Source organism: Erythrolamprus reginae, chromosome Z (assembly GCF_031021105.1).
Source record: "Erythrolamprus reginae isolate rEryReg1 chromosome Z, rEryReg1.hap1, whole genome shotgun sequence".
Classification (NCBI taxonomy): Eukaryota; Metazoa; Chordata; class Lepidosauria; order Squamata; family Dipsadidae; genus Erythrolamprus; species Erythrolamprus reginae.
This window is the reverse complement of record NC_091963.1, coordinates 4,746,284-4,761,438: the sequence shown is the minus strand read 5'-3', so window position 1 is coordinate 4,761,438 and position 15,155 is coordinate 4,746,284. Positions and strand designations below refer to the sequence as shown.

General features: G+C 41.5%; 1 protein-coding gene across 4 annotated transcripts in view; it reads left to right on the top strand.

Annotated features, from left to right (window-relative positions):
• ADCYAP1R1 (ADCYAP receptor type I) overlaps positions 1 to 15,155 on the top strand; it is a 132,623-nt gene that overhangs the window by 85,490 nt on the left and 31,978 nt on the right. For all 4 annotated transcript variants that reach the window (XR_011560569.1, XM_070767059.1, XM_070767060.1 and 1 more), the window contains exons 6-13: positions 1,150 to 1,188; positions 1,918 to 2,045; positions 3,596 to 3,693; positions 5,490 to 5,622; positions 7,186 to 7,339; positions 9,609 to 9,669; positions 12,016 to 12,085; positions 14,611 to 14,702. Coding sequence is in view for 3 of the 4 variants with exons in the window: in XM_070767059.1 (XP_070623160.1) it covers positions 1,150 to 1,188; positions 1,918 to 2,045; positions 3,596 to 3,693; positions 5,490 to 5,622; positions 7,186 to 7,339; positions 9,609 to 9,669; positions 12,016 to 12,085; positions 14,611 to 14,702 (775 nt within the window). In the remaining variant the exon portion in view is untranslated. The remainder of the gene's footprint in view (positions 1 to 1,149; positions 1,189 to 1,917; positions 2,046 to 3,595; positions 3,694 to 5,489; positions 5,623 to 7,185; positions 7,340 to 9,608; positions 9,670 to 12,015; positions 12,086 to 14,610; positions 14,703 to 15,155) is intronic.

Genomic DNA, 15,155 nt, shown 5'->3' with positions numbered 1-15,155 from the left:
ATCGGACCAGAATACTTACTGCACCACATGGGTCCCAGCTACCGGTCAGGTCACACAGAGTCAGCCTTCTCCAGGTCCTGTTAACTAGACAATGTTGCTTGGCGGGGTCCAGGGGAAGAGCCTTCTCTCTGGAGGCCCCGGCCCTCTGGAATCAGCTCCCCCCCCCCCAGAGATTCGTATTGCCCCCAACCTCCTTGCCTTCCTCAAGAATCAGAAAATCTATTTATGTCGCCAGGCTTGGGGTCATTAGGCCCTAGCCTCTGGCCAACGAATGTGTGGTATATTTGTGGTTTGAATGTGAATGAATGGTTTTTAATGTTTAAGTCTTTTTAGAATGGTTTTAAATTAGTTATTTATATTAATTGGATTTCAGATGCGTTATTGTATTTTTTTTATATATTGCGTCCATGGGGAGGGGTGGTTTACAGGTCCAATTAATAAATAATTAATAAATAATTAAATAAATAAATAAATAAACAAAATAAAATAAATAAAATATTCACCCCAACAATCTGGGGCAATCATTTTACCCACCTTGAAAAGGTGGAAGGCTGAGTCAACCTTGAGCCCACAGAGATTTGAACTGCCAAACTGCTGGCAGACAGTGATCAGCATAAGTAGCTTGCAGTACTACACTCTAACCACTGTGCCACTTCCCTCCAAATAAGGACATGCACTTATTTTGGGGTTCAAAACAATAGAAGACAGGCTCTTATTTTCGGGAAAACACATTAGTTCTCAACTTACGATCACAACTGAGCCCAAAATTCATCATGTTCTAAACAAGACATTTATTAAGTGAATTTTCTTCCAATTTTTGCAACCTTTCTAGTCACCATTGTCTCTTCAGTTTTTTAAATTAAATGAATTTGGATTCTCCATTGATTTTGTTGGTCAGCAGGTCGTAAAAGGGGAATTGTATGATCCCGGGACACTGCAATCGTCATTAAAATGACTCAGTTGCCAAGCATCTTAATTTTGGTCACATTATTACGCTGCAGTGGTTGTAAGTGTTAAAAATGGTCATAAGTCGCTTTTTTCAGTGTAACTTCGAATGGTCACTAAATGAACCGTTGTAAACCAAGGACTACCTGTTTCGGGTCTAAAGTGGATTTCAACTTCTATCCTTTCGCTCTCTTTTTCTTGTAGGAGAGCTTGAAATGTTTGAGAATCCAGAGCAGCTTCTAGGTAAGAAATTGAAATTATTTATTCCCTCCTGGCCGCCCCTAAGATTTAGCAGAAGTGAATAATTTTTCTCTATCCACCTTTTCTATCCCATGCATGATTTTATACACTTTGATCAAGTCACCTCTTCAACACCGTCTTTCAAGGCTGAAGAGACCAAGGCGTTGCAACCTGGTTTCATAAGGGAGGGGCTCCATTTCCTTGACCATTCTTGTTGCCCTTTTTTGCACCTTTTCCAGTTCCATTATATCCTTCTTGAGGTGCAGTGACCAGAACTGTACACAGTACTCCAAGTGTGGTCTCACCATCGATTTGTAAAGAGGCAATACAACACCTACTGACTTATATTCGATTCCCTTCCTAATCATGCCAACCATGGAATTTGCTTTTTTTTACTTTTAAACAGTAAAAACATAAATAGTTTACAATACAGTAGTACCTCTAGATACGAGCTGCTCCACATGCGAGTATTCCAAGTTACGAGCCGAGACGCGAGCAAAATTTCTGTTCGACACCCAAGCTCAAATTCGGGATATGAGCCGAGCTTCCACTAGGTGGCGCAAGAATTCCATGCTTCCAGTTATCTCGGCGCGAAAAACAAAGTCTAAAGGCATTCGTTCGAGATGCGAGTTGATCGACATACTAGCTCGGGTCTGGAACGAATTAGACTCGTATGTCGAGGTCCCACTGTATAGATAAAGCAGTAGTGATGCATTTTTTTTACCCAATCAGGAGATGGATCCGTGGATTATAAGTTCGTCGGCAGGAACTGCACTGAGGAAGGCTGGTCTGAACCATTCCCACATTATTATGACGCCTGCGGATTTGACGAGAATGACACCATGACAGGGAACGGCCAGGTAAGCAGATAATGAAAATAGGCTTGTTCCGGAGGCATGACTGACACCTGTAAATCACTACAAATTATTCAGTTGGTCTTAGAGGATCCAAGCTGGAAAACTAGATTGATATCTATTCATGCCTAAGTCCAGTAGTCCTTGATTTACGATCACGATTGTGATCTTTTGTTAAGCAAGACAGTTGTTAAATGAAAGTTACCCCATTCGCAGTGGCGTAGCAGGTAGCGTGCAGTACTGCAGGCCACTGTAGCTGACTGTAGATCTGCAGGTCAGTAGTTCAATTCTCATCACCAGCTCAAGGTAGACTCAGCCTTCCATCCTTCCCAGGTGGGAAAAATGAGGACCTGGATTGTGGGGGCAAAATATGCTGGCTCTGTTTTTTGAAAGTGCTATTGCTAACATGTTGTAAGCCACCTTGAGTCTAAGGAGAAGGGCAGCATAAAAATCGAATAAATAAATAAATAAATTTCACAACCTTTCTTGTTGCAGTTGTTATTCAAATCATCACAGCTATTAAAATAGTCAGAGAGTTGTTAAGTGAATCTGCAGTAGCAGGTTTCTACCAGTATAATTGAGGACGGCGCATCGGTAGCGAAAGTTGTACTGCATGCGCAGGTTCTGTTTTCCTGCATACGCACACATGCGTCCCAGCATGTTTTTGCTTGTGCGCATGGGGAGGAAGGAAAATCTCTCGCATGTGTGTGAGATTTTGGCGATTTTTTTGCTTCTGTACGTGTTCGGAAGCAAAAAAAATTGCCAAAATCTCTTGTGCATGTCTCCTTCTGAGAGTTTGCTTCTGCACATGCGCAGAAGCAAAACCATGCTGGGACATGCGCATGTGCATGCAGGAAAATAGAAGCTGTGCATGCAGGAGAAGTGAAGCTGCATGCGCAGCGCACCGATAGTAGCAATAACAGGAATCCACCCCTGTGAATCTGGCTTTCTGCTGGTTAGAAGGTCACAAAAGGTGATTCTATAACACAGGGGGAAATGCTCCTGATTCGTTCGCGCCTGTCAGTCATAGGAGAGCCAATCGCGAAGGGAGTGTGAGGCTCCGCCCATCTGCTCGGATGCTGCCATTTGGGTTCTTTTACCCTCTGCGCATGCGCAAAGACTTCTGAGCATGTGTAGAGGGTGAAATAATCCAAATGGCAGCATCTGGGCAGGTGGGCGGAGCCTCACACTCCCTTTGCGATTGGCTCTCCTAAGACTGACAGGCACGAACAAACCGGGAGCATTTCAACTCTGATATAACACCAGGACACTGCAAACGTCATAAATATGGGTCTATTGACCAGCAATTTACAGCAGTTACAATTTCAGAAGCTCGGGTTTGTAAGTGGAAAATGGTTCTTGCGAAGAGGAGAAAAAATGTTGAACACCTGGTACTTATCTGGAAAAGTTCATAAGTAGAGGCGTTTGTAGGTAGAGGTAGGTAGGTAGATACCACTGTACTTGTGAAAGGAGTGAATTTGAACTCTTTGAACCAAATAATTTGAGCTTTTTATCTTTCCTCAAAGTTAACTCTAATTTTGCTGTTTGATTTACAGGCTTACTATTACCTGTCCGTCAAGGCTTTGTATACAGTCGGCTACAGCACATCCCTCGTTTCGCTCACCACAGCCATGGTGATCTTGTGCCGTTTCAGGTGAGTTGTCACAAAGAGTTGTTTTGACTGGATTTGGTTCTCTGGTCAAGCCAATTTGGTTTAGGCACCAGCTAAAAACCAGGAGATGGCGAGTTCCAGTCCTGCCTTAGCGGTGAAAGCCAGCTGGATGACTTTGGGATAATCATCAGGAGATTGGGAATTCTAGTTCCACGTTAGATATGAAAAGAGTCCTTCAGGAGTTGGGTGACATATAAATAAAATAAATCAAACTAGCTGCGGTATTTGGGGCCTATTACCAGGAAATAATGAGTTCTAGTTTTGCCTTAAGTCATGAAAGCCACCTATGTAACCAGGCAACAGTGAGTTCTAGTCCTGCTTTTATCATAAAGCATTTGATGACTTTGGGCCAATCCTCAGGAGATAGGGAATTCTCATTCCACAGATATGAAAACTAGCCAGGGTATTTGGGGCCTATCACCAGGAAATAATGAATTCTAGTTTTGCCTTAGATATGAAAGCTGGCTGGGTGTTTTAAGCCACTCACCAAGAGAGAGAGAGATCTAGTCTTGATTTAGGAATGAAAATGGCTGGTTGACTTTGGGCCAATCACCAGGAGACAGGGAGTTCTAGCCCCATTTAGGCTAGCTGGTTGACTCTGGGCCAGCCCTTCTCTCTCAGCTCAACCCACCTTAGAGGGTTGTTGTAGTAGAAAAAAATGGGAAGAGAATGTGTTTGATATGTTCACTAGTGATGGGCGAACCCAACGGTGTTCGGGTTCAGCAAGTTCGGACAAACTTTATCCAAAATTCAGCCAAACCCGAACCGAATTCGAACTCGAACCCGAACGGGGAATCCCTCCCACAAAGAGATTCCAGGGGTGGAGCTTTGACGTCAACGACAGGTTGCTAAGGATGCCAAGGTGATCACTTCCTGGATTCCATGGAATCCAGGAAGTGATCACCTTGGTGTCCTTAGCAACCTGCCGGTGACGTCAAAACTCCGAACACTGAACACGAAGTTTGAAAAAATATTGGGTTCGTGTTTGGCATACCGAACACCGCAAAATTCTGTATGGACCCGAATTGTGCGGGTTCAGTTCGCCCATCACTAATTTTCACATGTTTGTGTCATAAGGACAATCTCCGTTTAAAACAGTTATCTGACATTTAGGCCAATGAAGTACAGATAGTCCTCAACTTACAACCCTTCATTTAGTTACCACACAAAATTTCAATGCCACTGGCAAAAAAAAAGTGACCCATGGCTATTTTTCACACTTTATAGCCATTGGAACATCCTCATGGTCATGAAACCAAAAAATTCAGATTTTTGGCAATTGACTCAAAGTTATGACAGTTGCAGTGTTCCTGAGTCATATGATCCCCCTTTGCGACCTTCTGACAAGCAAAGTCAAGATTCGCTTTAACAACCATGCTGCTAACTTAACAACTGCAGCAATTCACTTAATAACTGTGGCAAGAAAGGTCATAAATTGGGGCCGAGCTCATTTATATTAACTAATTCAATTTAATTTATTTAACTTATAGCCCGCTTATTTAACCTTTTATTTAAATATTTTTAATTAAATATTTTAATTTTAATTGATTTTAATTTTTTAATTTTATTTATTTTATTTTATTTAGTATTAAATATTTAAACATTTATTTAAATATTTAACACTTATTTAACCAGTGTCTTGTTTAGCAATGGAAATTTTGGGGCCAATTGTAGTCCACCCCTAGACATAGAAGACAATATGGAGAATGCTTGAACATGACTCCATCTTTCTTCTCTGTTTCTTATTAAAATCCTTTTTTCTTTTTCCTTCCCCTTAGGAAACTACATTGCACCCGGAATTTTATTCACATGAATCTTTTTGTTTCATTCATTCTGCGTGCAATTTCTGTCTTCATTAAAGACGGGGTCTTATACGCTGAGCAAGACAGCAACCACTGTTTTATCTCGACGGTAAATCATGAGTAAATGTGGCGGAGGCCATTTTGAATATTTTGGACTCTTCTCTGCAGAAACCTGAGGCCCTTTGTCTTGTGCCAAGGAACTGAGTGGCAGCTGTCCAAACGAAATGAGAAACACTGACACAAACTTGGGGTTTTAAAAAATATAAACATGAAAATGCACAGTTGAATGTTTAAAACTGATACAGAATAAGTTATATATCTTATGTCGAAACATGTCTATTGATCTGTATCTCCCTTACTTTTTGTATCCTTATTCCCCCCCCTTTCCTTTTTTTTCTCTCCTTTTCTTGAAAAACCAGACAGAAAGAAAGAAAGAAAGAGAGAGGGAAGGAAGAAAGGAAGGAAGGAAGGAAAGAAAGAAAGACAGGAGAGATAATAGATGGATAGATAGGTAAGTAGATAGATAGACAGACAGACAGACAGACAGACAGACAGGATGGAGGGAGGGAGGAAGGAAGATAGGAGAGAGATAATAGGTGGATGGATAGATAGGTAAGTTGGTAGATAGATAGATAGATAGATAGATAGATAGATAGATAGATAGATAGATAGATAGATAGATAGGTAGATAGGTAGATAGGTAGATAGGTAGATAGGTAGATAGGTAGATAGGTAGATAGGTAGATAGGTAGGTAGGTAGGTAGGTAGGTAGGTAGGTAGATAGATAGATAGATAGATAGATAGATAGATAGATAGATAGATAGATAGATAGATAGATAGATGATAGATAGATAGAAAGATAGATGAATGATAGATAGAAAGAAAGATAGATAGAAAGATGGATACACACACACATACAGAGATAGATAGATAGATAGATAGATAGATAGATAGATAGATAGATAGATAGATAGATAGATATGATTGGATTAATGGATGAATGGGTAGGTAGGTAAGTATGTAGGTAGACAGACAAATAAATAAATAGATAAATAGATGGTGCTCCATCACTGGAGGTTTTCAAGAAAAGGTTGGGCAATCATTTGTCCGGAATAGTATAGGGCCATGAAGGTTAACCAACGGCATTTTATTTATTTATTTATTTTGTCCAATACACAATAATATACAATGAAGGTTATAGAGGATATAGTAGAGAAGATATATGAGATATAGGAGAGACTATAGGACAGGGGTCGGAAGGCACTCTAGTGCGCTTATGTACGCCCCTTACTGACCTCTTAGGAATCTGGAGAGGTCAACCGTGGACAGTCTAAGGGCAAAATGTTGGGGGTTAGGGGTTGATACTACGGAGTCCGGTAATGAGTTCCATCCTTCGACAACTCGATTACTAAAGTCGTATTTTTTACAGTCCAATTTGGAGCGGTTAATATTAAGCTTGAATCTGCTGTGTGCTCTTGTGTTGCTGTGGTGGGGGCAGTGGGGCATATGGGTGGCATTGAATTATCGATGAGAATATGTGTGTGTGTATGTATGTGTGTTAAAGTGCACGCGTGCTTTTGGCACCCGAGGGAAAGAATGTTCACTATCAATGCTACAGGGCTGTGAGTTTGGAGACCCCTGCTCTAACATATATGGTGTTTGTCCTCCACAGGTGGAATGCAAAGCAGTGATGGTCTTCTTCCACTACTGTGTTATGTCCAACTATTTCTGGCTTTTCATTGAAGGGCTGTACCTCTTCACATTACTTGTGGAAACTTTCTTTCCAGAGAGGAGATACTTCTACTGGTACACTATCATTGGCTGGGGTAAGCGCTTCGAGAAGAAGGGATTGAACTGTTGGGTCCTTGGCGCTCTCTGAGCTTGGGGGTTCCCTTGCAGATGTTTCATAACCCAACTGGGTTGCAGCAACAGGATAGAAGGGAGAGGGGTTTGCAGAGTGGAGGAGGACAACTGCCGGGTACGTTCTGAGCCAACGTTTCCTGACCCAACCAGGTGACATTATCAGTGCTAGAACTGAATGGAGATTGCAGATTCATTGCTGTGTATACCTGTGATGGCGAACCTATGGCACGTGTGGATGGCCTATAAAGCCCTATATGGCTCAGGGCCAGACTATCTACGGGACCGCCTCTTGCCGAATACCTCCCAGAGACCAATAAGAGTTCACAGTTGGCCTTCTCCGGGTCGACTAAACAATGCAGGTTGACGGAACCACGGGGGAGGCCTTCTCTGTGGCAGCCCCGGCTCTACAGAACCAACTACCGCCCGATGTCCATACTGCTCCTACCCCTGCTGGTCTTTTGTAAGGCCACTAAGACTTGGCTTTGTCGGCAGGCCTGGGGGCCATAAATTTACATCCTTGATGGCCGATTCTATGAATGGTGTGCATGTGTATGATTGTGACTGCCATTTTTAATAACTTTTTATGGGGTTTTACTTTCAGATAATGTTTTAGTTTCAGATCATGTTCGACTTCTTTTTATCACTTTGTATCTATTTATATTGTATGTCCATTATTGTTGTAAGCCGCCCTGAGTCCTTCGGGATTGGGTGGCATAGAAGTCGAATAAATAAAATAAATAAATAAAAATAAAAATATCTGCCGGCACGTAAGCTGTTGTCTTAGCTCAGCTCCAGCGCACATGAGGGCATCGCCCAGGTGATTTTTTGCTCACACAGAGGCTCTGGGAGGGCGTTTTTGGCCTCCGGGGGGGGCAGGAGTGCATGTTTTTTGCCCTCCCCCAGCTCCATGAAAGCCTCTGGAGCCTGTGGAGGGCGAAAAATGGACCTAACAAGAAATGGGGGACCATGGCCACGTGGTGGGGTATTGAACATGGGTGTAGGCACGTACACACATGCAATAGCGCATACATGCACTATTTGGGCACCCAAGGGAAAAAAGGTTCGCCATCACTGGTATATACCATATTTTTCAGAGTATAAGACTCACCTTAGTTTTGGGGGAGGAAAATGGGAGGAAGAAAATATACAGGAGGGAAGTGTTTTTAATAGGAAAGTGAACACAAGAACAAGGGGACACAATCTGAAGTTAGTTGGGGGAAAGATCAAAAGCAACATGAGAAAATATTACTGTATTTTACTGAAAGAGTAGTAGATCCTTGGAACAAACTTCCAGCAGACGTGCTTGGTAAATCCACAGTAACTGAATTTAAACATGCCTGGGATAAACATAGATCCATCCTAAGATAAAATACAGAAAATAGTATAAGGGCAGACCAGATGGATCATGAGGTCTTTTTCTGCCGTCAATCTTCTACCTACCAGGTATTCATCTGTCTAGCGTCCTTAATCTGATCAACTTCAGCACATTATTTTATCCCCTGGTTAGGGCTGAAAAAATGTTTTTTCTGAGCGAGTAGGAATGAAAACAAGCCTGCAAAGAGCAGGAAAAACTGCTTTGAGGGAGTAGGAATAAAAATAAATGCTGCAAGCATGGTTAGCACGACATTAAGAGCCGCTCCGAGTCTCCGGAGAGGGGCGGCATACAAATCTAATTAATAATAATAATAATAATAATAATAATAATAATAATAATAATGACTGAAAAAAACATTTTCCAAGAGAGTGGCAGCAAATTCGTAGGGCTGGGAAAAACCTTCAGAGGGTTTAGGAAGCCGGGAAGATTGTTAGCACCTAGTTAGGGGTGGGGGGGAAAGCTTTGAAAAAGCTACCTTTAAAATATAAGACGCACCCAAATTTTCAGCCTGTTTTGGGGAGGAAAAGGGTGTGCCAGTAGGTAGTCCTCAATTTATGGCCACAATTGGGACCAGAACTTCCATAGCTAAGCAAGGCTTTAAAATTTTATTATTTATTAAAAATTGAGGACTACCTGTGCTAGCCATTACATTGTCTGTAGCTATGGTAGATCCTTGGGAAAGATCCATTATTCAAAGAAAGCAAATCCAGTATCCAACCTACCTGGTTGACCATGTATAAATAATGATAACAATAATGATTTTTATTAGGCTCTGAACACCCGCCTAAATTCCATTTTTGAGTGATACATTACCAGTCGTCCCAGGCTTCATCAAACTTTCTTCTTCTCTCCTCCAGGAACTCCAACCATTTGTGTCACAGTCTGGGCGGTCCTTCGGCTTCACTTCGATAATATGGGGTAAGTGACATATTTATTTTATTTATTTATTTTGTACAATACACAATGAGGGTTTTAGTGGGTATATATCTATATACACATAGTAAAATACATGATGAAGGTTATAGAGGATATATTCATAGTAAAATATATCTAAGAAATAATAGAAAAGAAGGTATAGTAATAGAACATATCAATGAAAGAATAGAAAATAAGATATAGTAATAGAATATATCAATGAAAGAATAGAAGAAGAGATATAGGAATAGAGGAAAGGTATAGGAAATATAGGAGAGCAATAGGACAGGGGATGTAAGGCACTCTAGTGCACTTGTACTCGCCCCTTACTGACCTCTTAGGAATCTGGATAGGTCAACCGTAGATAATCTAATATAACATAGCACACCCCTTCCTTGGCATTGTTGTGGGTCACCCCTGGCAAAGTTTTGCGTACTGTTCTTCAGACTTTGGAGATGTCAAGATCGCATAATTCCCATCAATTCTGGTTAATCAGATGATTGTGCCATCTTTGTTAATTTCTTCACTGTAGTGTCAACATGGTGTGTTTGTGTGTATATTTGTGTATGTGTGTTTGTGTGTGTGTGTGTGAGAGAGAGAGAATACAGGTAGTCCTTAATTTACGACCATATTTGAGTTTGGAATTGTGGCTGTAAGTTGTGGCAATTATCAGTTGTGAAGCAGCACACTTTTCCCCCCCGAATAGTCGTTAAGCGAACAGCATGGTCATTAAGTGAATCCATTGCATCCAGTGGGGATTTTTTTTTCTTGGAATCGGAATTAAACATTCCCTCCAAAATGTCATAAATGGAGGTCACGCGATTGCAAATAGTCATAAATGTGGACTGTTTGCTAACTACCCAAAATGCAATCGTGTGACCGTGTGTTGTAACTTTGAAACCAGTTCCTAGGTAACGCTTTGGAGGACGTAACTTTGAATGGGTTGCAAAGTGACCATTCGTAAATTGAGGACCATCTGTAATGTGTAATCTGGATACTGCGGCTGAGTGATCATTTTGCTTTTTGTAAGGGATTTATGAAGCCAGGGAGCAGATGCATAAAACCCATGAGTAGGAAAGGAATCCATAAAATCCGTATTTTGAATTAACTGAGTTTTTAATTAATATTAAAAGAATTAGAATTTAGTTAATTCCATATCCAAGGTGAGCCTTCAAAAAATAAAGGTTAGGTTTCCTTTAAGAAATACAGCTAGTCCTCAACTTACAGCAACAACTGAGAACAGAATTTCCATTGCTAAAGCAAAGCGATTATTAAGTCATACCTGATTTTACCATCTATTTTGACATGCTTGTTAAGTGAATCACATGCCCGTTAAGTAACTCTGGCTTCCACCATTGACTTTGCTTGTGGGAAGCTGGCTTGGGGAATCACAAATGGTGATCATATGACTCCAGGATGTTAAAAGTACAAATACACACAGGTTGCCAAGCATCCAAATTTTGATCACATGGCCATAGGAATACTGCAACCGTTGTAAGTGTGAAGACTGCTCATGTGTCGCTTTTCCAGGGCCATTGCAACTTTGAACAATCACAAAATGAATAGAATAGAATCAATGATGGGCTACCAAAATTTTTACTACTGTGGACATGGCTCATGCATTTTGTTTCAACATCTTTCAATGCAAATTGGGTGCTCTGGGGTGGAGCTCCAAATTTTGCTACCGGAACTGCATTCCCGACCATTCCTGTAGGTCAGGAGCCCATCCCTGAATAGAATGTAATGGAATAGAATAGAATAGAATAGAGAGTAGAGTAGAGTAGAGTAGAGTAGAGTGGAGTAGAGTAGAGTAGAGTAGAGTAGAGTAGAGTAGAGTAGAGTAGAGTAGAGTAGAGTAGAGTAGAGTAGAATAGAATTCTTTATTGGCCAAGTTTATTTTTATTACTAAAAATCTTAGGATACAAGCAACAAGTTACAGTCATATAGTCCAAAGGATGATAGGAATGATGAGAAAAAACTAGTAGAAATAGAAGTGCAGACTTAGTAAAAAGTTTGACAGTGTTGAAGGAATTATTTGTTTAGCAGAGTAATGGCATTCGGGGGAAATTGTTCTTGTGTCTAGTTGTCTTGATGTGCAGTGCTCTTTATCGATGTTTTGAGGGTGGGAGTTTAAACAGAATGTGAGGGGTCAGTAAATATCTTCACAGCCCTCTTTTTGACTCGTGCAGTATACAGGTCCTCAGTGGAAGGCAGGTTGGCAGCCGTTGTTTTTTCTGCAGTTCTGACTGGTTGCAAATGAAGGGCTACCTGTATCTGTTTGGGGGCAGGCAATTTTAATTTTATTCCTAAATCCTCTTGACTTTCCTCCTCATTTTTTTCCCCCATCAGCTGTTGGGACATGAATGACAATACTGCTTTATGGTGGGTAATCAAAGGTCCAGTTGTGGCATCCATCATGGTAAGTCCATTAAGATGTGAGGATGGTCCAGCCATTGGCCACAGCTCAGCAATGAATCCTTACAATTAAGTAAGGTTAAAACTTACAGTGTGACTTTATACCAAAATGGTAAAACCAGATTTGGAATATTAAGTCCAATTCTGGTCACCACAATCCCCAAAAGACATTGAGACCCTAGGATAGGATGTCAAACTTTAAAAGTAATTTTTTTTACTACCACACTGTGGGTGTGGTTATTTTGTGGGTGTGGCTTGCTGGCCATGTGACCAGGTGGGAGGAGCTTGACGAACATGTGACCTGGGTTGGCTCAAAGGTCATATGGCTGGCTTAAAGGCGGCCAACTTGACGTCACTCACATCAAGGGTTTGGGTTACGGTGCCTGGCCTCTCCTCGCCTCAAAGAGATAGTTTCCCTCTCTATTTACTATTGCTGAACATTCAAAATATACTATTTAATTCTATGTATACAGTATACACCATATGTACATACATATTATACACAAGCACACAAAAGTGTACATTATCTTCTATACAAAGTGTATGCAGACACACACATACGCAGCTCTTCTAAAATTATACACATTCAACGTCATTTACTACGATAGGAAAAACATACCCAGAGCCCAGAAGGGAAAAAAAGGAAGGGAAAAAAATCAATTTTTTTCTACCAATTCTGCGTACCTGAGCGTACCCGTAGGAGCCCATCACTGCTGGTTTAAGAAGATGTTCCAATGCTTTTAAAGAAAATGTTGGATAACCATTTGTCGGAAATTGTTTCAGTATGTTTCTTGTTTTCTTGCTTCAGTATGAGTAGGGGTTGGATTAAAAGACCTCCATGGTCCCTTCCAAAATAGCAGTCTTTGAATGTTTGAGCTATTCTTCAACTTTTCCCAAAATATGTTTTGGGAAAAAAAGATAGTGATATCAAAGATACCTGTCTTTGAAACAGTGTATTCATTTTAATTACAGATCAACAGAATTGGACCTTAATGGCCAGTGATGGTGAACCACAGGTGCCACAGGTGGCACGCAGAGCCATATCTGCTGGCACACGAGCTATTGCTCAGCTCTAATGTGCATGCATGTGTGTGCCAGCCAGCTGATTTTTATAATAATAATTAATAATAATAATTTATTGGATTTGTTTGCCGCCCCTCTCCGAAGACTCGAGGCGGCTCACAACAATAATAAACAGTGTACAAATCCAATATTTAAAAAAACAATTTAAAAACCCTTATAGTAAAATAATCACACAATCCATTCAAACCATTCACAAACCAAGATAGTTGGGGGATATGTCAGTTTCCCCATGCCTGGCTACAAAGATGAGTTTTCAATAACTTACGAAAGGCGAGGAAGGTGTGGGCAGTTCTAATCTCGGGGGAGAGTTGATTCCAGAGGCCCGGGGCCGTCACAGAGAAGGCTCTTCCCCTGGGTCCTGCCAGACGACATTGTTTAGTTGACAGGACCCGAAGAAGGCCAACTCTGTTGGACCTAATCGGATGCTGGGGTTCGTGCGGCAGAAGGCGGTCTCGGAGGTAGTCTGGTCCGATGCCATGTAGGGCTTTATAGGTGAGCTTTTTAGCCCACACAGAAGCTCTGGGAGGGCGTTTTTGGCTTCCAGAGAGCCTCCTGGGGGATGGGGGAGGGCATTTTACCCTCCCTGGGCTCCAGGGAAGCCTTCGGAGCCCGGGGAGGGCAAAACATGAGCCTATGGACCCACCAGAAGTTAAGAAACAGGCCATTTCTGGCCTCCAGAGGGCCTCTGGGGGGGGGAGCTGTTTTTGCCCTCCCCAGGTACTTGCACATGCTCAATAGTGTGAGCGCATGCTCTTTCGGCACTCAAGGAAGAAAAGGTTCACCATCACTGTTACAGGCCATCTAGTCCAACCCCTCACATAACAATTCTTGACTATTAGGCAGGATAAAACTGGACCTACTGACATGGAGTAAAGGTAGTCCTCAACTTACGGCCACAATTGAGCCCAGCATTGCTATTGCTTACTGAGAAAATTATTAAAGAAATTTTACCCCATTTTACAACCTCCATTGTCACAGCCATTGTCAGTAAAGCGGTTATTAAGTGAACCTGGCTTCCCCATTGACTTTGTTTGCCAGGTCGTAAAAGGGGATCGCATGACCCCCAGACACGGCAACTGTCATAAATATCAGAAAGTTGCCAAGCATCTGAATTTTGATCATATGACCATGGGGATATTGCAACAGTCATAACTATGAGGACTGTTTGCAAGTCACTTTTTTCACTGCCGTTGTTAATTTTGAATGGTCACTAAATGAATTGTCATAGGTCAAGGACTACCTCTATATAGAATACCTTAGAAAACAATGACTTTTCGCACATTAAGGATGCTGCAGATATTCTAGCATTGTACTAGCTTTCAAAGAGTGGATTGCAGAAAAACTGAGTTTTCTGGACAAGGAATAATTTTCTGTTTTAATTGGAAGGCACCGATTACTTTATCAATTGACTGATCCATTTCTTCTTTCTTTTCCCCTGTTTCCAAGATCAATTTTTTGCTTTTCATGGGCATCATCATTATCTTGGTTCAGAAACTCCAGTCTCCAGACATTGGGGGCAACGAATCCAGCATCTACTTGTAAGTATACCGGGAAATGTTCAAAACACCATGATCTTGATCTATGAGACACCCATGGGAAAAATAAAGGGTTCAAGTATTCTTTAGAAGAGAGTATTTGCAGCTTGGGGTTAAACTGGAGACTTTTCAGTGATATCTGAGTTTGGCGATTTTCTTGTACACATTATATGACCCAACTGGGGAACATCATCAGCGTTAGAAGTGAATGGGGATAGGAGGAGGAGGGAGGAGGAGGAAGAGGAAGAGGAAGAAGGGGGGAGGAGGAGGAAAAGCAGAAGCAGGAGGAAGAGGAGGAGGAGGAAGGAAGAGAAAGAGAAGCAGAAGAGGGAGGAGGAGGAGGAAGAGGGAGGAGGAGAAAAAGAAGGAGGAGGGGAAAGAGAAAAATGAGGAAGAAGAAAAGGAAGGAGAAGGAGGAAGAGAGGAAGTTAGAAGAAGAAGAAGAGGAAGAGGAGG